Source organism: Notothenia coriiceps, unplaced genomic scaffold, assembly GCF_000735185.1.
Source record: "Notothenia coriiceps isolate Sejong01 unplaced genomic scaffold, NC01 NC01_scaffold00019001, whole genome shotgun sequence".
NCBI classification, from domain to species: Eukaryota; Metazoa; Chordata; class Actinopteri; order Perciformes; family Nototheniidae; genus Notothenia; species Notothenia coriiceps.
In genome coordinates this window covers 204,614-224,698 of record NW_011351702.1, presented here as the reverse complement: position 1 = coordinate 224,698, position 20,085 = coordinate 204,614, and the positions used below count along the sequence as shown (strand labels likewise).

Sequence of the window (20,085 nt, the reverse complement as noted above, 5' to 3'; positions counted from 1 at the left end):
TTTATACAGGTGTTTGTGATATTGAGTTATTATGTATAATCATCTTGTCCTGTACCCCGGGCCCCATGGCAGTTCCTGTTCTGATCCATTAGAGTGCTGACAACAAAAGGCAGAGAGGTTTGTAACAGAAAACTAGCCTGGATTTTACGTTCCAAGCGCTTATTTAATTGCATCGAAGCACTGCACCTGGCACTGCAAGCTGTGGTTAGAAATTAGAATATATATCAAAGTGGTGCACGACTGTAGGTCCTCTGAGGTGAGGAACTATTGTAGTGCAGAAAACATATAGACATTTACAAGAGCTTTGAGGATGTTATACTGTTGAAATAAATAACATTTAGAATAGTGCGAGTGTTCACTCAGTCTCTCGTTGACTGGCAGGAGATTTATATTTGACTTGTCAGACAGCAACCAGAGAATTCTGCCTCAAAAGACATTTGGAAATACTATTATTTTCCAAGCGGTTATTCTTAGTGATTACAAATGGAACAATTACCTGAGCACCTGGGAGCCTTTGCTTTGATATGTTGCTTGCACACACACATGCACACAATGTAGCACCTTGCAAACACACTTATTGGAGAACATACCAAAACCTGTTTGTAACATCTTCAGAATAGCTTTGAAATGCCTTTGAGAGAACCTCAATAGCTTGAGATAAGCATGCATACAGCTTGAGAGAAGCTCTGCAAAGCGAGCGGGGTGAGGTCTAATCCAGAGCTGCTGCTGCTGCTGCTGCTGCTGCTGGGTGATGGAGGGCCGGCTCAAAGACAGGCGGACATGGAGGTTTTTTTCTAAACCAGTTTCAGTCCTCTGTGGATTTGCTGTTATTGTCTGTACTGTACGTAGGAGAACAGATGTTGTTGTACGGGATCAAGAGCTCCTTCTGTACTTGGGACATACTCGTAAAAAACTGAAAGTCTGTGCAGAGCAATCCACAAAAGGCTGAATTTCACCTTTTGTCAAATAATGCTTGGGATTATCTGTTCTGGATTTAACAAAGGATGACTGACATGTTTGACCATACAAAGAGCTAATGTGGCTACGAGGTAAAGGTGTATCGATTAACGTTATACTGGATGTACTCTTTAAACAGTTGAATGAAAATACAAACTTGTTCTTTGGCTCCAATAGACAAATGTCTTCTAAAAGGTTATGTAAAACTGGCCTGTTGTCTGCACACTGTTAGAGTTTCTCCGTCTGATGAATCCATTTTAAGTGTGTTTATCAGTGATGCTTGAACTCCTCCGACCTCTGACAACTCACAGTGTTCTACACAACTGTGAGTTGTCCTTCATTATTTCCAGCTTTAAAAAACGAACATACTTCATCGGCAACAAAAAGTCTTGACGCACAAAGAACTCGTACAATTGGAGGAGTTGTTGCTATGGCTCCCAGCACAAGTTAGTGAGGGAGGGAGAGGGAGTGAATGAGTGAAAGGGAGATAGGGGAACAACTGTGCACAGAGTATTGTGTAGAGTTTATGAATAAATGCATGTATAATCACACAGCGGTGAACATTCAAAGGAGACAACATTCATTATCACACACAAAAAAATTGTCTCATTACGGAAAATCTTAGCAACAGAGCAACAGAAGAAAACAAAGAAGGCAGATTCACATACAGAGTTCACGGCTCGGTGTTGTACTGTTATGAATGAGTGGGAGATTAAAGAAGAGAAAGGAAGGCAAACAGTGCCTTGCCATTACTGTCAACTATAGGTGTGTGTGCGTGTGCGTGTGTGTGTGTGTGTGTGTGTGTGTGTGTGTGTGTGTGTGTGTGTGTGTGTGTGTGTGTGTGTGTGTGTGCTTCCTCCTTCCGATCTCCCTCCTCTGAGTTCCCCTCAGACGCTTGACGGACAGTTTCCTCAGAGCTGGGTGGTTTGGGGAAATAGGGAGATGATTGCATGAATTCATGAATAAATGAGAGTGTGACTTGTATGGGGAGAGTGAGACCTGTTAGGCCTCAAGTGGCGATGTTTTATTAAACAGCCTTCATCTGTGTGTCTCTAAGTGAATAAGTTAGCTGCGGGGTCAGAGCCCGGAAATGAGAAAAGCCAAAGAAGACAAATACCATAGCTAATGTGTACAAAAAACTGTAAACGAGAAATAAAACAAAGAAATATTGATTTTAGATTAAATTATAGGTGACAGCATGTTAACAAATGCTGACCCCAGAGTCACACAACTTCCCGTCCGGCAGTCACTTTGTGGGAAACATTTGTCAGCTCTAGGTTAGGTCCTATATCTTGGGTAAATTGTCACTGCTTATAGTGGAGGTTTCTTTCCCACCATGGCCTCCCACAGTGAAAATGCTGCAGACACATTTCTGCAGGACACTAACAATTTGATAGCATAGCAGCAGTAGTCGGAAAAAAGTCAAACTGGTGAGGGCATCCTGTTCCCCCACAGGAATCTCGTAATGACTGTGATGGAGCTTTGTCCTCAGGCATTTTATAAAGAAGGTTACGAGCTTTGGCTTAAATTAAAATGGCTTTGGCAAATACTGCAGTAATGGGGGCATTTGGACATGGAGCAGTGATTGATGCCTTGAAGGAACAGAAGGAAAGGTGAATACATTCCAGTAAAATATGGCAGCAGTATTACTTCACTATGTCGGTTAGTTATTGGCAGCATCAGCTTGGTGTCATTCCAACACTGCTGTGCGATGCATGGAATATCAATCAGCACTTTGAAATTAGCTAAAATGTTCATTCGTCCCCAGTTTTGAAAAATAAATTGCACACATAACTCAAGATGTTTGCACCAATGCTCCACTTTTGAATTATTTCCTCAGCAGTTGCCTCTCAGTTTAGTCTTTGGGAGCAGGCGGGCGCTGCAGCGGGCTGTGCCACGGTCCACTGCCTCAAGGTGAGCCCATGAGTAAGGATAGCATCTCCTATTGACACCCAAGCCTCGGCATCGACCACACTTTGACTGACAGGCCCGGAAGCCTTGACTTCGTCCTATCTACCTCACACTGAGACCCAGGGAAGCCAATAAAGATTGTCTATATTTAAACTTCAGAACCGTCAGGGAGATAGGGTAAATTGTTGAGGGAAGGTTTTTCCGGTCACCAAAAAAAGAAATGAAGCCCCGTCTCAATTCCCCCGTCCTAAACAGATTCTTAAATCACAGAGAATAGGGAAGGGCTTTGACGAAGCTGACAACACAGAGGCAGTAATGAGGAGGCTGATTTGTTATGACTCTAGCACAACCACTCTCTTTAAACCCAGCCGTTGAGGATTGTGTCTATTGATGTCATTTCAGCATGCACCACTGCTCCTGATGAACCACACCAACTGCCATTGCTTTCAAATCATTTAGCCACCAATTAGTAGTAAAGGTCAAGCTCTGAGAGGAATGTAATTTGGCAATAGATATAATGCCTTTGTGCTACATATACATGTAGAAGAGCAAATGATCTGGTAGATGAATCTGTCTTTTTGCAAAGCCTTCTCCACTTTTGGCTCGTGAACATTACAGGGTTCATATTATGATCATGCCAGGTCCATATTTGTATTTTACGGTTTTAATAGAACATGTTCACGTTGTTTAATATTCAAAGAACCAAACACTTTCTCATAATGTTCCCCTTAAGTCTGGTAAAAACACTCAAATACACTCCTAATTGAATTACTGAATATTTATGCAAGAGTTTCGAATGGCAAATCAGAGCTCCAGCAGGGTCTTCCAGCAGGCAAATGATGTGAGACTTCAGAATAGAGTTGTACTGTCATGAAAGCAATTGAGATGTGGAGTTCAACGCTAAGTATCAGAGTAAACGGACAACAGGGGAGAGTATGCATGACGCTGATTCAGTCAGCCAGCAGCAGGGAACAGGAAGAGCCAGGGAAAGAGAGAGGTTGTGTGCATAATGACTATTTATACAAGTCAGAGCTCAACATTTGATGCAGTATGACTTGCAGGGCAATTTATAAATGTGTTAAACTCCTTACAAACACTCTCCAAGCAATGTTTTAATCTTTCAGTGTCTTAAGAGCTTTTAAGATATTCTTTAAGGTGCCAGAATGTGCCTAAAGGCAACGTCTGATGACTATCATCACTGACACTTATAGCTTAGTGTCAACACTGAATTCTATGTGAATTTTAATGATGCACATTGTTGGTTCTTCATCTGGTGTAAAAAACACTACTTCCTTATTTTCTCCCCTTCCTATCTTCATCTTTCCTCCACAATCAGTCCTTCAGCCCATCTTCCTTATCCTGCCTATTAATCACTGTTATTCTATACATTTTTAATTTTGTCTGTATTTTGGGTGTTAAAAGGGAGATTAAAAAAAAACTCCTCACTGGCCCCCTGGTTGTCATTGTTGCTATCTGCCAGGTCTCCTCAGTGAGCAAGTGACCTGCGGGTGAGATGCGTCTTGGGATGGATGTTTGAGCGTGTGTGTGTGTGTGTGTGTGTGTGTGTGTGTGTGTGTGTGTGTGTGTGTGTGTGTAAGTATGTATGATTCATAACTACCGCAGTTTTACATTTAAACGTTTTCAAAGTCTTAGATTTACCATATCTAGATCACTTATAAAAGGTCAGAAGGGTACTAAGTCATGCAGTTGTCTAGTAGATTCACCAGATAAGAAGGATACATATAATTAGATAAATCAATTAACAAAAACAGGCAAAACAGATAAGAAAGGTATCGATATCATTTCATCTAGTGATGCAGATTTGGTGCAATAGTGTGTGCATATGCAGCCGGACCTCATATCAAATGATGTCCACTAATTCACATAAAAGTGTGCATTACACACACATGTGTACACCATTATAACCTCTCCCGAGGCAATGCAGCAGCAGAGTCTTGCTGAAAAATAGCTAACCCATCATAAACATGCGAGGCAGGTTATGTGAGGTGTAAGTTTGCCGCAGTACCTGTGACCAGCTCTCTGATTTCCACATCTCCGGTCTTTCTCAGTAGGCGGACCAAGGCAGGGATCCCCCCGCAGTTTTTCAGGGCCACTTTGTTCTCGTCGTTGGCCTTGCCGTACACCAGGTTCCTCAAGGCTCCGCAGGCGCTGCGGTGCACCTCGCTCATCCTGTGGTCCAGCAGGTCCACCAGCAGCTGGATGCCTCCTTGTCTACGGATCTGAGGATGTAAACAAATTAAATTATATACAACAACAAAAAGATCATCAAACACATATCCAGCCACCAGGAAAATGGCCAACAGTTGTCTATGCAGGTAACTACCTGTGTGTGTACAGTGAAGTGTGTGTGTGTGGCTTACAGTACCCTTCAATCAGATTAACAACCCGTTGTGCACTAATTAGAGATCCTATAACACAGCTAATTAATGTGTTTCACAAAATGACACTTAATTATACTGATGAGGGTGGGGGGGTGCAACACAAGCTTTGCTGATAATCGGAAAAAATATGACGCAATATATTTTTGTCTGTAGCTCTACGCGTCTCTGACCCTGCTCCTCAGTATTTCCCATTTGAACTCGTCTTTTTCTTCCTCCATTTGAATTCATGTAATGTCTGTTTCTGTTTATCTGTTTGTTTTCATCCTGTCTGCATTTTTCTGTTTCAGTTGTCTGTTTCATTTCTCCTTCAATGACCATGCACAAACACATCACTACTGACATGTTTGGCTTCTGCTAACTGAAAAGGAAAATAGCTCGGATGCAAAACTGCTTCTTCAAATAGACAACAGAGGTTCAAGTGATTTATAAGATGTGCGATTTTAAAAATGCACCATGCATAATGGGGAAGTTTTGTATATGATTTATGTATGTGTATATTAAAGAGGCATTTGTGGTCCATAATCTTTACCCTAGAAACATTTGAAAATGTTAAAAAGAAGAGAGCATGCTGGTGACTTGTTATGTATAGTAAAATATAAAGAATACATACACACTAGTTCTGAATCTTATAATTCAATACATTTTGTACATGTTATAATATTTATAGTTTAGAGATATTACACTTTAATACCAATAAAATGTGAATATATCTATATAAATACATTGATAATAAAAACATATGATAACAGCTACGACCCAATATCTTCCACACACTAATAGTATCAGTCCATCATCGACTCCTCTAATATAACAGACAACCTTTTAGAAAGTGAATCAGTTTATATTGCTCATTAGGTCGAGTTGCAGACCATACGATTTGACCATGTAATTAAAAAAAAATATATATTTTCCCGAATTGGGATCAATAAAGTACCATCTTATCTTATCTTAAACATATAATTACGATACACTGAGGAAATGTAAGGCCTTATAAAAGTGTTCCATTAGTGAAGTAGTAAACTGCTGCTTCCATCTGGATCTCGAATGCCAATGAATAAAGTGGAAACTAAATGGCAATTCAGTGTGATTATCAGGCTATAAACGTAATGTTGCAGGTGCAATCTACAAAATGCAAGCCTTACTGTAATTATCAATGTTTTGTTTTTTTTACCAAATAAGTATAAAAACAGATGCTGAAACCAAAGAGGAGAACGCTTAATGGATTGTGTGACTCCCCCAAAAGTCAAGAAAGCTGTCAAGAAATGTCCCGGCACTCATAATGACACCCTCACCAGACTGCAGGGATATTATGTTCATGTATTTTATAAAAGCCTGTCTGTAGCAAACACTTTTCTGTTCAAGCGAGTGGGTATTTCCCCATTCTCTACTACTACTGTCTCTTCTGGTTGCATTATAGACTTTACGTGTTGCTTTATTTGACATTTACAAACACAAAAAGAGACACTAGAGTAGAGAGAAACAAACAAGCAAATCAGTGCAGATTAATGAGTTTATCCTGATTCTGTGAGCACAGTGGGGATCACAATGAGGGCACTCTGGTGTTACCCATTATGCCTCACCCCTATGGTGTTACATGTACTGCCTTCTCTCTGTGCTGTGGTTTTTAACCCCCCCCCACATCCCTTTCTACAGTGGGGATCTTCATTCGCCTTAGGGGGCCAGAGAGCTTACAGCCAGCCGTGTTTTGTCCAATCAACAGGGGTGTAGTACTAATCACCAGAAACAGGCTGTGATCACCAGGAGACTAAATCCAGCACGGATCGAGCAACTAGTGTGTGAGTGTGCGTGTTTGAATGTGTGTGTGTGTGTGTGTGTGTGTGTGTGTGTGTGTGTGTGTGTGTGTGTGTGTGTGTGTGTGTGTGTGTGTGAGTGTGAGTTTTTGAGAAATAGAGATTGAGAGAGAGCAGAGAGAGAGCATGTTTCTCACATTTCCACTTTTATTGAATCTCTGGAGTACTGCGACAGAGTTACTCATCCAGATAACTTGGAAAAAAGTTTTTCACAGTTAACTGCGTAATCGTGCTTCTTGAAACCCTCTTATTTTTCTGCATGTTCTCCCCCAGACCTGGTACATTAAACAGTGGAAAATAATTCCTGGTGTCTGTTTAATCGTGAAGCACCAGATGGGTGGAGTGTACCATGCAGACATGTTGACAGGAACAGTAAAGTGCAATGAATCCTCTTCCAAGCCTTCTCCCGTGATTATCACTGGCACTCATTGTTGTGTCTCCTGTGGAAACCTAACACATCTGGCATGGGTAAGCCACAGAGAAATGAAAAAAAAAGAGCGCACAATGAGTATTTTCAACTTTGATTTATTCATAGCGAAAACAAATGCTTAATGCGAGGCAGGTGTGGAGACAAAATGAGTGTGAAAGAAAAGAGAGAAAAAGAGTAAGGAAGTGATGGAGGGCATGGAGAGGGTGGAGGTGTTTGATGACACAGCAGGAGTTTATCGAGCAAAATGACTTTGCTTATCTTTTCAATTAAAATGGATTAAGGGAGGCAATGAATGGCAAACTAACCTTGCTCCATTGGCCTCACAATTTTCTCAGCCTGATTCGCTGTACCTCTCATGCCCTCCATTCGTCACCTCTGCTCCCCTTCCCTTCTTCCTGTACCGATCTCTCCTTCTCCCCTCTCTCCTCTTTAAGCTTGTGTCACAGTTAATCTGTTATTCCATAAAAGCCATAGTGCTATTACTTTGTATTGCCTCTGAGCTTCCTACAAGGCTTGCCAACACCACTGAGTCTGTTCCTGTCTTCCATGCAAAGAAGATTAGGAGCGCAGATTGATTTGTCTTTGTCTCCCACTGTTCCGCGGCGGCCACGGGTGTTGGTAACCCATAGCGACAGCATTGCCGTGGTAACAGTTAGCAGTGGTGAAAGCGGGGATTGCGGGAATCAGATGTGCTGCCGGCATCAAATCTGGCAGTGGAACAAAAAGCGGTGACACATACCTGGGTTGGTGGCATATGAAGCCTGAAAAATGACTCACCACATATGGAATGTCAGCATTAATCAGCAGCACATATTGAGAGTGAGAAGCGGGTGTGAGGACATGTGACATCTGCCATGCACACTCATGCATGGGCCTCAACGCCTCTTGGCATGACAGTCACCTTACCTACTTTTGGGAAAGCCCTGTTTTCTATATTTAATTTACCTTTGATAATGGCTATCAATAATACAATGTTTCGCTTAATTGAATTTATGTTTAGTTTAGACGGAGAAAGGTTAAGCAAACGAGCCTGCTTCAGATTCAAACTTGACTCAAACTTAGCCGCAATACCAGGTGAGCTACAAGACAACCCCAAGAGCTTTTGTTTTTACCTGACACTTAGCCTCAAGCTAACTGCATTTAAGAGCTTTCCACCTTGGGCTAATTGGGTTCTTGGCTCTTTGCTAACATTTCCCTTTGGAGACTTCTAAACTGGGCCAAACTTGGCATTAACCTATAGTTTAATAACACTGTTCTGAGGCAGCTCATTTTTCAGCAGTATCAACACCGGAGAAAACCTACCTCAATAAATACACTAGAGGCTCTGATGTTTAAAGAGTACGACCACAGAGGCAGCAAAAACACAACTCTCTCCTCAGCAGGGGGTAGGGATATGTGCTTATTAATCCCAGTCTGTGTGTATGCTTTGATGAGTGGGTGGTCCCCAGTAGTTTCATACTAACATATGACCAATTAGTCAGATGAAGACCCATTTCAAAGAGTGTTTTTCTCACCAGGTTATGGATAGTGAAGGGAAATGTTGCTGAGGAAGATGGTGGATGAGTAACTTATAAGGATACACTACCTCTAAATGCTCCACCCAAGGTGAAAACAGACTTATTCGCTTAAGGTCACCTGGAGGCTAGTTAAGCTGTTATAAAAGAGATTAGGACGTTTTGCTTGACAAAGAAAATTATACCATTGATGAAAGGCAGTTTTTCTCACTGAAATAAGTCTCTGCAAATTGTGAAAAGGCAATAAAGGATACTTTTTTTTATCAAAGCAGTCACTGACAAACTACTCAGCATGTTCTTTTATAGGTGGTGAGAATTGACACAAGGTTTCTAAGCAATTCCTTTTCCTATCTTTAAACACTCAGAATGGTAAGCAGTTATCAGAGGGGAAAATATGGTCTGCAATGTGTAAAAAGTGGGAGAAGCATGCAACATTATTACAGTATTTGCTACGGATCATTTGCTGTGTCTTTTTTCATCCTTCATGCTGATGCCTGTTATACAGATATTCAAAGCTTGCAGATTGCACAGTTCACGCTCTACAAATCAAAAACAACATTCTGTAAACATATTGACTTTACATTATTGGCTTTCTTATCGTAATATAAAATGCAATTCTTACTGAGAATACAATTTAACTTAACGTTCCTGTATTGATACTACACTGTATAATCAAGCAGGTCCGCTGTAAAAAAAAAGAGGACATTTTTCACATCCTAAAAAGATGGAAGGAGAAATTAAAACCATTGATAACAAAATAAAGTGGGATAGGAAGAGAGTGATATATGATGTGTGAAGTAAACAAAGTAGATGTGTGTAAGAAAGAGAGTGGAGGGTGGGGGTCAGACACAGGGGGCACGTTCCTCTCCCTTCAACCGGTCTGTTGGATAAATGGATATCGACAAGGCTGCTACACAAAATGAATTACTGATGTGACTGAACTTTAGTCTGACAGTGTGTGTGTGTGTGTGTGTGTGTGTGTGTGTGTGTGTGTGTGTGTGTGTGTGTGTGTGTTTGTGTTTTGGTGTGGCTAAAGGGGATGCATGAGCTGACATGTCAATGGGCTTGTGTGTGTGCTTAGTACACACAAGGTTACTGTTTGTGTGTGCAGTACGGTGTGTGTGTCTGGGGCAGTAATAAATGATGGTGAAGATGAGTTTGCCAAGCTGCCTCTGTGGTCAACTGTAATCTGAGCTGGGGCCATACCTCCATCTGTCCACACACACACACACACACACACACACACACACACACACACACACACACACACACACACACACACCCCTTCAGAAAATCATCGTCAACATTCTTGTTACCCGATCCAGGATAACAGGAAGTCATATTTTCCCATCTACCATTTGTCTCTCTTTTACTGAGCCTGTCTATAACCTCTCTGCTCGCCTCTTCTTGCCCCTGCAGAGCATCTATTTCGCTACAAATAGCCGCCATGTTGTGGCTGTATTTAGCTGCTCAGTGTGTCCCCTGCCATCTGTGTATGTCTGGCTGACTGAAAACAAGAAAAAAGTCTTTAGATCAGGGCTGATAACAAATAGTTAAACTTTTGTTAAACAGTTATTTAATTATCACTAAAATCCATCAAGTCACGCTACCCCTTAGAAATGACAGTCAAAAGCAGATCACTAATAAAAATACATGTACCTCATCTATGCCTTTTAGAATCATGAAAACATGATGTCTTTGTTTGTTGGCAGCAAATAGAGTCAAAGTTAAACTTGTTTTATTAAGTTCAAGTTACTTCATTATCTGTGAAGTGCTTACGCATTGTGATACATAATATAGGAATATATTGTTTTTTCTGCTTATGTTTTAAAGTCTGTGTAACAGTGGAAAGAAGGTCGTGCACAAAAAAAACTCTTCAACTCTGAAACTTGTTCTGAAACAAGAGCTCTGTCACAACCTTGAAAATCCGCCAAAACACTCAAGATGTTCACAAAGAAAGACGTTTCTTTCTCACTAGAACTTTCTTTTACATTTCCTTTGATGGAAATGCAATGAATACTGACTGACATAAAGAAGATGTGAGGAAAACACATTGACTAGAGTCAAGATGTCTGAAGATGAGCTCCATCAATAATGTGATGACTCTACAATATAATGCACACATTTCTGTTGCGGCTTCTCGAGGTGATCGATCACAATGCGTTAAGAGGTACTGATGAGAACACTTCAGAAATGAAGGGCAGGAAGCAGGAGGATTGCTTACATTCTCAAATGTGACAAGACAAATATAAATGCTAAACTCTGGTGCACATGCTACATGTTGTCATGGTAAACATGAGGCAGGCATGTGGATGTATATGTGTAAATGCCTGCTTTTGTTTGATGTGATGCAAAGCGGTAATTTTGGCTGCTTGATATCTCTTCAAGATTTAATTTGTGTAAATAGTGTTTAGCAGCGCCTTGGGCCTTGAACGAGACAATCAAACAGACTGATGAAGGCAGGCCAACGTTTCCCCTGTCAATACACAATTGCTATTTTCTCCATTGTTGGACACCTCCATTCAGGCAATAATTACACCCATTATAGAAGACACAAACACTTAGGTTTCTTTCAGAGCTACAGAGATGAGGGGGTGGAGAGGAGAGTAATGTTTTCTTTTTTGTATTCAAGTGTGATTGAATTTTTGTATCTGCATATTTGTGAGTCTTTGTTTGTAAAAGAGGTTAAGTGGGTCGTTGTGAATGAGCATTAGCTGCTTCTTCGTATTTAATTGCCTTCATGGGAAATTATTTTATTTATTTTTTGTATTCCTGTTTGCATATAGAGCTTTTAGGATTGTGTTTTAATTGTGTTTTTTAGATGCAGTATCATCTATTGACCAACTCTACTGAATTTGTTTTGGGATGAAGAAACATATTCTGGATGCTGTGTCTGTGTGTCTGTGTCTGTGTCTGTCTGTGTGTCTGTGTCTGTGTCTGTGTCTGTGTGTGTGTGTGTGTGTGTGTGTGTGTGTGTGTGTGTGTGTGTGTGTGTGTGTGTGTGTGTGTGTGTGTGTGTGTGTCATTGTCATTTCCATTGTTTTAGAGCACTGCTAGGGTTTATAAGAGCTTTCCGACGAGGCTTCCCTCTTAAATTACTTTTGAGAGACACACTAGTGACTTTGGGACTAATTGAACTTCACTGCCACTATAGATACTACTCAATAGATGGCACAGCTTACAGATGGAGTTGCAGCATGCTTCATCATACAGAATCCTACAAATTCTAAGTTAAAGAACAATTTATTGGAAGCAAATGTTACGGTAAATGCAAAACAGCCCATGGAGTTTTAACTCAAAATAAGTTATTCACTTATACACACCTTTTAGGGCTCTGATCGTCCATGTTACGATTATTCCCATCTCTACTACACTGTTAGTGATCAAGTACTCACACAACACTGAAAACACACACAGACACAAACCTCTGCTTTGATCTTGTTGTCTCCGAAGCAGAGATGCTGTAGGTAGGCAGCAGCGTTGGACTGCACTGATGGGAACTGATGCTGCAACATCTGGATCACCTCTGGCAGCTCCGGATCTCTCCACCCAAACTCTCTGCACAGAACCAGACAGAGAGACACTTTGATTCCTGCAGCACTTTAACAAAGCATCTCAACAACACAAAGGAGATTTCCTCAAAGTAGTCCAATCAAATCACAGACTCTTTTTCCAACATTCACACGCATTCACGTTCACTTACATGCTTACACAACATACACAGAGGAAGACCTGCATGTGGATAAAAAGGCAGAGTTTGATTGACAGATTTTTTTTTTATGAAAACAACGACTTTGTTTTGTTTTCACCCAAAGCGCTCTCTTATAATTGGAGAGGGCTTTATAAGTTAAGCAACACAGCGGGGAAGAAGTGATGCAAATTGCATATTGAATGCCCAATTTGCCAAAACATTGTCATTTCCACCTGTCACCGTTGCAGGAAATGAGAGAAAGTAGTGATGACGCCAGCATGTTAAATCGAAAGCATCGATGAACAACTCAACCGGTAAATGGAGAAAAATATGGGCTCAAATAGGGTTTGCAAATCACTTAAAAGGAGTTAGATTTTCCTTTTAAAAACAACATGGTGATTTTAACAGGTCTTAACTCTTTATGGAAATATAATTCAACTTATAGTGAGTCCAATAAAAGCTGTACAAATGTGTTAAAGTATTAGATATGTAGCATACAAAGGCTTCAAGGAGATCCAAAGTGAAAAAGGCACATTATTGTCTGCAGGTTTTTACTGGCTTGTAAAACTGCAGTGAAAAAACAACAATAGCTAGAGATGAATATTTTGAACATCCATCCGAATCATTGGGATGAAGTGAAACAAAATGCAACCAAGGTAATACTAAGAGAAGTCCGTAAATACTTTTGAGAAAACTTAAAATAGGGGTAAAAAGTTTAAATGATTGCACAGCACTGCCTTACTGCCGTCTGAGTTATGTTATATACATTCTGCTATTAGGAGTTTACCCTCCTTAGAGCACACTGTCCATTGGTAACACTCAGGTAATGGTCTTCTTTATTGTATTATCCCATGCTGAGAATTGCTTAGCTTCGGTCCCCCAAGTAATACAATTATTATCGTGCAAGAAAGTGTTGGCGACTGTGCGTGTACACACGTTCTGAGTTTCTGCAAACTTTAACGTAATATTTGTTCCAATAACCGCTCTGTAAACTGTCTCTCTGTAACTTCCTCTCTCTCCCGTTGTCTAAATGCAATCTGAAGAAAGCCTATGTTGAAATTGTAGCCTCTCCCATCCATTGTGCTGTTGGAGGATTGATTTTGTCGTTTCTAGATCCATGCTCACCGTTCTGTGCCAAAATGCGTCTCGCTGTAATCCCCATCAAGCTATCGTGAAAAACAAAATTGATAGCTCAAACTCCCCAAACATGAAAATGTGGTAAATACGGGACAATTGACCTGCTTGGAGGGTTCAAACTGATGGGACGGAGGATTGCGTGTGTGCCAGTGTTTTTGTTGAAGCTGCAATACCACACGCTCATCTCTGTCGGATGAAGCGAATGCGGCCTGGGAAACATCTGAGAGGAGCGGCGCGTTCACGGGGAGCAAACATGGCTCTCAAAGATAAAGCAAGCTTCAGTGTGGACCGCTCTTTATCTGCCAAATGATAAGTGTTCATTCAGCCAGAAAGCAGAACTGAAGGAGGGAGGTAGAGGAGAGATAGAGAGAGGGAGGGAGGAAGAGGGAGGGATTCCCAAGGCATTTAGGGGATTTAGGAGAAGAGCCCCTCAAACAACACCCCTTAAATCACACAGCCAGATACCATCAGGCCAGTTTGTTTGTTTATGTGCATGTGTGCGTGTGTGTGTGTGTGTGTGTGTGTGTGTGTGTGTGTGTGTGTGTGTGTGTGTGTGTGTCTGTGTCTGTGTGACTGAGTGTGTGGCTAGATTAAGATAAGATCATGATGTGTGTTTATGTGGACACAATTGCCTCTGTAGCTGTTTGTCTTGTGTGAGTGTGTCGCCATCAGTGTGTGTTTGTGTGTGTGTGTGTGTGTGTGTGTGTGTGTGTGTGTGTGTCTGCACGGATGTTTTCATATTCATCTGTGTCTGTACTTCAGCGTATGTATGTATTTGACGATGTGTTGAAGTGCATGATTGTGCATGTGTCTATGTGTGCGTTTGAGCCTGGGTGTGTCATCCACTCCCTGCAGCCTCCCAGCTCTGTCAGTGTGGTTAATAGAAAGCAGAGTGATCTGCTGATAAGATAAGCATCATGGCTCGCCATTAATTAAAAACCCCTGGTAGCGAGAGAGACAGAGTGAGAGGAACAGAGCAGGAGGGAGACACAGAGGGAGAATAAAAACGAGGAAGCAGAGTTTAGGGAACAGCAGAGCATTCAAAGGCAATTGTTGGTACAACTGGCAAGAGGAAACCGGTGGGAGAGCGGAAAATAAGAAAAGAGATGGAGAAAGATGAAAACAACCCTCAGATGAGATGCCAGTCATGTCAACACAGGTGCTAGAGAGAGCTACAGCGATGGTAGACACAATGCTAGGCGACAAGCCAACGACGGAAAACAGCGGGACGCAAACAGAGAGAGACACACGAGGGAGAACTTATCAAAGAAGAACTGCCAACAAAAAACAGCAGAGCTCACAATAAATATCCACACGACTTTTGAAGAATCTGCAACAAAAAGTGCTGGAGCTTGCGTGCCATATTCTTACTTTGTTATTTTATGCTTTGTGTGCTAATAAATGTCAAGGAGAACAATTTGTTTCCAATCCGGAGCTACATGTTCCTAATACGACACATTGGTGGGTGACGGGAATAAATGAAGTGCAGCACAGAGCTCCGTGTTCCAGGCTAGATGGGATGCTTTGCCATTTCTTGAGGCGTGCGGAGGCGTGATGCAGCAAAAGACTTTGAATGGAGAAAAAAACGAGGTATTGCAGGAAAGCAGAGTGACAGACAGAGAATAAAGACAGGTGGCAAAGGGGTTTGTGGGGGAGGAAGGGAGGATGCAGAGACAGAGTGATATAACTGGGAAAGAAAGGACTGTTGTGTGATCGTGGGGCTTTGATGAAGGTACACACAAACGCACATGCACGGGGGGGGAGGCAAACTGCGATAGAAGAGTACAACACATGCAAGAATTATCAAAGGATTTCTTTCTTTTCATATCTCACTCTTTTCATGTCCAGGTCTCATGAGACAGCTGAACCTCAATGTGAAATCCCAACATGACCACTGGTACATGGGTAAATGTATGTACGCACACACAGTGAGAAAGCTAATGTAACAAGAAAGAAAACGCTGATTACACACAACACAGTGATGCTCTGTGTTTATCCACGTTGATTTCGACACAGATTAGCCGATTGTTGCTGTGAATAACTCCCGCCTGGTGGAGCAAAGCTGAAGGCCGAGGGACAGACATGAGTGACAGCGATACATCTCCCCTCTGCTGCATCATTCATTGTCATGTTCCCTGTATCCCTGAACTCAAACGGATGAAATGGCAGAGGCAAAGCGTGGAAGGGTGAATTATGTAATGGAGAATGTGATAAATAACTATAAAGCTGGAAAGAAAATAAATAAAAAAGATGAGTGCCATTGGGTTATGAAGTTTAGTGTCCCGTATTCATGAAGAGTCAAACTGCACATAAAGGCAACTGAGTGGAATTGCCTTGGATAAAGTCGATGAATTATACATTTATACCTGTCATCGGACATACAATATATTACAGCAACACCAAAAACACAGACACCATGGAAAAGATCAAATGGGCCGCTGGGTGCCATTCATCCCTCAAGAGACTTTGAGTCACCAAATGTCAAACACATTTGCGTTACCAGTCGCTGAAAAGCGAGGCGCTGAACTGCTCATCTGCCATTGTTGGATTTTGGTTTCAGGTGATGTCACTCTCATGCAATACATGACTGCAAAAAAAGCCAATAACCCAGGGTCAGACAAGTATGTGCATTTCATTTTTATTTTCCCTGCAATATTGAAAAGCATGGACCACGATACCATTAGCTACATGTGTTGCAAGATAAACCAGGACTGACAACATAAGTAGAATTCAAAAAGCCTTATTCAGGAACAACGGTGCAACACTGCAGTGTGCTATAAATATTTACCTTCACAACCCTGCACAACATTTTTGAAATCACAAGAGCCCATGATTTGGAGAGGGGTCTGCCTGCAGGCCTCCACTCTCAGGACAGGAAGTGACGATTCTGACGAACACGTTTTTTTCCCCGCCCCCCAAAGGACTCGTCTGATGGAAGTTTTCAAATCGCAATGGAAGCCGCTCACCATGCACTTTGCGTCGGCCTTGGTCAAGCCCTTTTGACCCCCCCCAGCCTGGTCCCGGGTATCCCCCCACGGCCTGTGTGCAGCCGTTTCCCCCCCGCACTCATCCATATATTAACGAATTTTGAAATGTTTCGTTGCATTTTTCTCCTCTCCTCTCACTGATCGAATGGCAAACGCGACCCACCATTGGAGGGCCTCTGCCGGCCCGGCCTAGTGCTGGTGCTCTGGTGTTCGGTTCCTCCGAACTGCGGGTTCGACTCTGATGGCCGGGAGGGTGTGCTGCGTTGGGGTGGGGGACTTCCCCCACTCTGCGTGTCTCGTCCTTCCCAGGCCGGCCGATATGAAGCGTGACCAAGACGCACCGTCTGACTCAGGGGTCCCACCACGGGTCCCGCAGAGGTGGGGAGGTTCCGGGCTGGAACCTCCCCACCTCTGCTGCGGTGCACCCGACAAACACGGTTGTTTCTCAAACCCTCCACTGTTGTCTAGTTGTTTTATTTTGTATTAGCGTGCATTTCCTGTTTGGAAAGTGGCGCTGTACTGAGAGTAAACAATACAAGGTGTCCCTATTTATATATATATATATATATATATACATATGTATATAAGTGTCATTCATATACAGCCTATGGTGTCAGTACGATTTTATTTTGTATTTGCGTGCATTTCCTGTTTGGAAAGTGGCGCTGTACTGATATTGGCGATTTTATTATGTAATTCTTAGCGTGCACTTCTTGTCCTCAGAGTGGAGATGTCCTCAGAGTGGAAGTGTCCTCAGAGTGGAGGTGGAGCTGAGACTGGCGCCTGCTGCAGGCAGGCTCCCACGATGATTTGGGTCTCCTAACCCAAATCACATCCATCAGCAGGGACCACAATGCATCTGGAGTGACAGCTCCATACAGGAAGCCTGTCCCGCTGGCCCTAATCTGATTGGACAAGGCACGTCATGTCTCTTAACTGATAGGAGGGTCAGGAATGCACAAACTGGCAGTGTGCATACCAGAGCAGATGCTAATTAGGACCTGAGCATCAATCTTCATCACTGCGTTGGGATGGAGGGGTGCAGAGAGAGAGAGAGAGAGAGAGAGAGAGAGAGAGAGTAAGGGGCAATATGAGAGAATAGATAGAAAAATGAAGGAAGCAGAAAGAGAGAAAATGCAATTTCGGTAATTGATTACGTTGGTGATCAAATTGTCTCGTGTTTCTCCCTTGGGGCTGAATAAGACTCTGACTTTGACAGAGGAGCGAATGGCGCAATTTTCAAATATTGCTTATTAAATCATGCTAGCAGTCAGTACTCACCTTTTTCCTCATCCTCTCTTTCTCTTTATCTCTCTCTATGTGTATCCTCTCTTTCCTTCTAAGACATACTTAAAACTGTTTATTTTTATATTTTCTTCCTACGGATGTCAATAATCATGTTTAACACATACTTGAGTCTATAGTTTGTACAAGTGTGGTTGTGATCCGAGCATTTTACACTGCAGTTTTGTGCTATTGCTGTCACGTCTATGCATGTGTGTGTGTGTGTGTTTGTGTATGCTCTTGTATACCTCTTTAGGTTGAGTTCATTAGGGAAGTCAATACAAAGAACAGACTTTGGCTATTCCATATAACAGCGGTCAGAATAAGTTGTAGGTGAAGATTCACATTGACTCAAAGTGCAGAGCCTGGACTCTTTAATTAAAAGCACGACTTAATTAAGATGCTATCCAGGAAAAAAGCCAAGTCTGTTGATGTGCCCGTCGGATAAAAGCTTGAATTGTAACTTTAAATGTCTCATTGGCCAGGGCGGTTGTATTCATCAGGTGCAGAAGGAGGTGCTACTGGACACGAGCAAGCAGTGAGAATGTATGTGAGGTTAGGTTTTATTACAACAACCTACTGCCACACAATCTCAAGTTCATTTATTTCATTACATTCAAAAAAGGGTCACACTTGCCATTTATATTTGTTTCCCGTCTTGTGACAATATTAAATATATCTGTGTCGGCAGCATATTAATGTAACAACAGCCAAAACAGAAAGCACAAATACTACCAACTCTTCTTGCTTCAAGTCAACACTGCGTGGAGAATAGATGAAGAAAGATATCCTTAAACTGTGAAATATCTTTATATTCTGTATACAGGACTGTCTCAGAAAATTAGAATATTGTGATAAAGTTCTTTATTTTCTGTAATGCAATTAAAAAAACAAAAATGTCATACATTCTGGATTCATTACAAATCAACTGAAATATTGCAAGCCTTTTATTATTTTAATATTGCTGATTATGGCATACAGCTTAAGAAAACTCAAATATCCTATCTCTAAATATTAGAATATCATGAAAAAGTATACTAGTAGGGTGTTCAACGAATCACTTGAATCGTCTAATTAACTCGAAACACCTGCAAGGGTTTCCTGAGCCTTGAAAAACACTCAGCTTGGTTCAGTAAACTAAATCACAAGTATGGGGAAGACTGCTGATCTGACTGCTGTCCAGAGGACCGTCATTGACACCCTCCATCAGGAGGGTAAGACACAAAAAGAAATTTCTCAAAGAGCAAGCTGTTCACAGAGTGCAGTTTCAAAGCACATCCACAAAAAGTCTGTTGGAAGGGGGAAATGTGGCAGGAAACGCTGCACAACCAAGAGAGATGACCGCAGCCTTAACAGCATTGTGAAGAAGAGTCGCTTCCAGAATTTGGGGGAGCTTCAAAGACAGTGGACTGAAGCTGGAGTCCAGGTATCAAAAGTCACTGTTCACAGACGTGTCCGGGAAATGGGCTACAATAGCCGTATTCCCATGGTCAAGCCACTTCTGAACTCAAGACAACGGAAGAGGCGTCTGACTAGAAAGCTAATGTAANTAAAGAATATTACCAAGCAACGGAATTGAGCATCTGAGTTCTTACGAGGCCATCGTATCATACAGTATACAGGACTGTCTCAGAAAATTAGAATATTGTGATAAAGTTCTTTATTTTCTGTAATGCAATTAAAAAAACAAAAATGTCATACATTCTGGATTCATTACAAATCAACTGAAATATTGCAAGCCTTTTATTATTTTAATATTGCTGATTATGGCATACAGCTTAAGAAAACTCAAAAATCCTATCTCAAAAATTAGAATAGTTCCTCAGACCAAGTAAAAAAAAAAGATTTATAACAGCAAAACACAATCAAACATTTGAAAATGTCCATTAATGCACTCATACTTGGTTGGGAATCCTTTTGCACGGATTACTGCATCAATGCGGCGTGGCATGGAGGCAATC

At 41.7% G+C, this 20,085-nt stretch overlaps 1 protein-coding gene across 1 annotated transcript; it reads right to left on the bottom strand.

Moving 5' to 3' along the window:
* Positions 1-4,865: 4,865 nt before the first annotated feature.
* Positions 4,866-19,727, bottom strand: LOC104951719 (catenin delta-2-like). Its single transcript, XM_010778449.1, has 4 exons — positions 19,720-19,727; positions 16,979-17,254; positions 12,451-12,583; positions 4,866-5,108 (listed from the first exon to the last, which is right to left on the bottom strand). Exons 1-4 carry the CDS (start codon positions 19,725-19,727, stop codon positions 4,866-4,868), a joined length of 660 nt encoding a protein of 219 aa, XP_010776751.1.
* Between the last annotated feature and the right edge of the window lie 358 nt (positions 19,728-20,085).

Coding starts and splice junctions, on each gene's coding strand:
- LOC104951719 (XM_010778449.1), bottom strand. Junction 12,584..16,978: donor TCGCGTTTGCCATTCGATCA/GTGAGAGGAGAG, acceptor GGTTCTGTGCAG/AGAGTTTGGGTGGAGAGATC. Junction 5,109..12,450: donor ACAACAAGATCAAAGCAGAG/GTTTGTGTCTGT, acceptor TTACATCCTCAG/ATCCGTAGACAAGGAGGCAT.